Source organism: Morus notabilis, unplaced genomic scaffold, assembly GCF_000414095.1.
Source record: "Morus notabilis unplaced genomic scaffold, ASM41409v2 Scaffold1388, whole genome shotgun sequence".
NCBI lineage: Eukaryota > Viridiplantae > Streptophyta > Magnoliopsida > Rosales > Moraceae > Morus > Morus notabilis.
Window position 1 is genome coordinate 29,138 of NW_010362392.1, and position 3,354 is coordinate 32,491.

At 33.7% G+C, this 3,354-nt stretch overlaps 1 protein-coding gene across 1 annotated transcript; it reads right to left on the reverse strand.

The window, feature by feature from the left end:
• Window positions 1-828: 828 nt before the first annotated feature.
• LOC21398434 lies at window positions 829-1,605 on the reverse strand. The gene is made up of 3 exons (XM_024168056.1): window positions 1,160-1,605; window positions 984-1,060; window positions 829-880 (listed from the first exon to the last, which is right to left on the reverse strand). The coding sequence occupies exons 1-3, from the start codon at window positions 1,529-1,531 to the stop codon at window positions 829-831; spliced, it is 501 nt and encodes a 166-aa protein (XP_024023824.1). The 5' UTR covers window positions 1,532-1,605.
• Between the last annotated feature and the right edge of the window lie 1,749 nt (window positions 1,606-3,354).

A 3,354-nucleotide genomic window follows, 5' to 3' on the forward strand; every position in this document is an offset into this window, starting at 1 on the left:
AAACGTTCCCTCTCCGAAGCTGTTGTTTCAGCCTGTTAATAAAATAGACAATAAGGGAACTGAGTGCACAGAAATGAGTGTTTCTGCAAAAGATGAGTTCACATGAGGTTATATCATGAATGAAATGTAATTTGTCAAAGTAAAATATTAGGTGCATCACAACAGAATACAAGATTTTAAAATTTGGACAAACTACGTCAACATTAGGCAACCAACAGGGCAAGAAAACAAAGTAAAAATCAAGGTAAAAACAAACGTGTTTATGAATAACGTATACCATGAAAAATAAACAAAATTTGCACGATTGAATCTAGTCTAAGCTCCAAAGAGAGCGTCCAACCAAAGAAATTTCAACTGAAAGAGTCAAATATCTCTGATACTGAATGAGAAAGTACAGCATCGGGCATGAGCGGACCACTATAAGTCTGGCAAACTTTCACAAGAGTTCTATTCTTTGACATAACTATCTCTTTGTCTGATGTCGATGTTGTTGCCTCAGTGATTGATCCATTTTTCTTCAAGCCCATGTTTTCTTGGAAACCAGATTCCTGTACATCACATTCCAGAATCTTGCCTTTTTTGTTCAAATATTCACTCTGCAGTGATTTATCACCGCTTGATTGTCCTTCACAAGGTAGTTCGCTGTTTGAGTTCAATTTTCCCTGGATGGACTGGGAAGGAGGTGCATCCTGATTGAAGTAATTATTAAGTCAGAAGTTCAAGTTTTTTCCAAATAAAAAGAAGAAAATTAGTTCTCTCTGCATTTGAAAATTTGTTATATCTCCAGAGTAAAAAACAAGATGACAACCTTATCAATAAATATTGATTTCAATTTTTCATCTTCCTCCCGCATCTCTTGCAAATCATCATCATCGCGTACCTAGCCCAAAGATGAAAGGATTTTCATGACGTTAACCACTAGAAATACAGCAAATTTGTAGATAACTTGCAAATTAAAAGCTTAAAGGAAACAGTTTTTATACCTGATGTAAGGAAGCAAGTAAACTAGAGAATACACTGCATAGCGCCTCTTCCCAGTATCAAGCCACGCAAAACCCAGCTCTGATTCAATCGTTGACCAACAATTACACAAATTAATAAATAATTATCAGTTCGTTTGTTTAATAAGAAGTAAAAGATTGGATCTTTTGTTGATTACCAGCCAATTGAAGTAAGGAATGAAGCTGATGATTCTCATAACCCCACACCTAGCATCTGTAGAATCAATAGCCGCATCCTCACCATCCTCGTCGTCGTCGGGAGCTCCGGCCACCGGCAGAACCAGCGAAGAGAGCATACAAGCGCCGATGGCGGCGATGAACGGCGCGTCGTGGGAGAGCTCCGCTCGGCAAATACCGACTCCGATTTTCCTCCGCAACAACCGGAAATCGAAGTTGGAGAAGTCGGAGCTTACCTCGTACGGTCCGAGTTTCCGATCCGGCGAGGATTTGAATAAGGAGGGATTTGGTCTGAAGATGGGAGGTTTGAGAGAGGAAGAGAATTGGATTGGATTGAGAGATAAGGGAATCATGATTGTTTGAACCCTAACATTTGAAATGGTGAAGAAGATGACTGGTGAGCTGTGTCAGTGTCGCCTTCTTCTTCTTTTTCCTCGGTTTCGTAATTTTTCATAATTTTTCTTTTCATAATATTTCTTTTTCTTTTTGTGCACAATTTTCTGTTTGAGTTTATTATTACGTTGGTTGTGTCATCATATCATTTTTTTTGTTTGAAAAATGTTGTAGTTTGTAGACGATGCTGTCGTTTTTTTATGAAGATACAGTCCGATTTTACCGTTATGAACTTAATTCATATCATACGTTTAGGATAAAGTATGTATCAAGTGTTGTTTTTTTTTTTTTTTTCTCTTGAAAGTGATATGAACTTGTTTAGATAAAATACATATATACGATAGTTCATGAAGCAAAATATTTAATTAGTTCATAATTAAAGATAAGTGTTCTAAAAAATAAAAGATTATTATTCTGATTTATCTTTTAATTTAGGTTATTGGTTTGATTTTATTTTGGGTTTATCATTATCATCTTGTTTTTAAATTAGTTCGAGTTCTATTATGATAATTAATTTTAGTTCTATTAGGATTCAAATAACAAAAGACCTATAAATAATGTAAAATTTTTGCTACAACATTCATTCAATTAGTTCTTGAGTGTTCAACTCACATATAATTTTTTCACCCACATGTTCATCTCTGTCCAACATTTGCTTATCGGGTTTTTTCTGGTGCAGAAGCTAACAAAGATAAAGAAATGTTGGAAGAGATAAACATGTGGATTGAAAAATAAGAAGAAGTTGAATGAGAAAAAAGAAGAATCACGTAAAACCGACGTCATTAAGGTTTTTTTCTTTATTTTTATGCGTAAAAATAACGTAGACAACCTACCGTGTAAATCAGTCCTTACATACTCTATAACTTCTGTTAAGAGGTTGTGAAGGGTCTCTTGCCTCCTCCTTGGCTTCACCTTTGTGCTTCTGATCATCAACCGTCAGTGGTTGTTTTGGCATTTTACAGGCTGTTTGGCTTGGTATAATGTACTTCATGATTAATTTTTTTACTGCAATATTCATTAATTGGTTTTCTGAATGTTCAACTCTCATGTACTCTTTCCATCCATATGTTTATCTTTTTTCAACAATTTCTAGTGGCTTTTTTTTGGGTGCGGAAACTAACAAAAATAAAAAATTGTTGGAAGGAGATCAACATATTGATTGAAAAAGAAGAAGAAGAAGCTGACAAAAAAAAAAAAAAAGAGGAATCACGTAAAACCACAAAGATATCAACGTCATTAAGGTTTTTTTTCTTTATTTTTATGTGTAAAAATAACGTAAACAACCTTTATTATAAATATATATATATATATAGCCAAGTTATAAATTAGATATTGTTTAACATAAGCCTATTCCTGTTCATCAGGGCTTAAATTCAAGTTGAAGGGCTTATATTTATTTGATTAAGAGACAAATATTCGCACAAGTTCAATTAAGAGAATAGGCATATCTCCAATCATTTTCTTTTACGTAGTTGTCCTGTACCTACTTACAATAGATATCATCTGTTGAGATATTAATTTTGTTTCTCATAGCTCTTTTCAAAAAAACAAAAACAGAAAAGAAAAGAAAAGAAAAAAGGAAAATTTGTTTCTCAAAGGGTTTCCCTGTTGGTGAACAGGATTTAAAAAAAAAAATTGCCGAAAAAGCATCTCTTGAATCATGCCATAGGGGGTTCTCCTTATCCTTATCAGAGAGTAAGATGGAGATCCAGATTAGATAATAAACAAAGAATTTAGACAAAAACAAAAAACAAAAAAAAACAAAAAACAAAAAACAAAAACA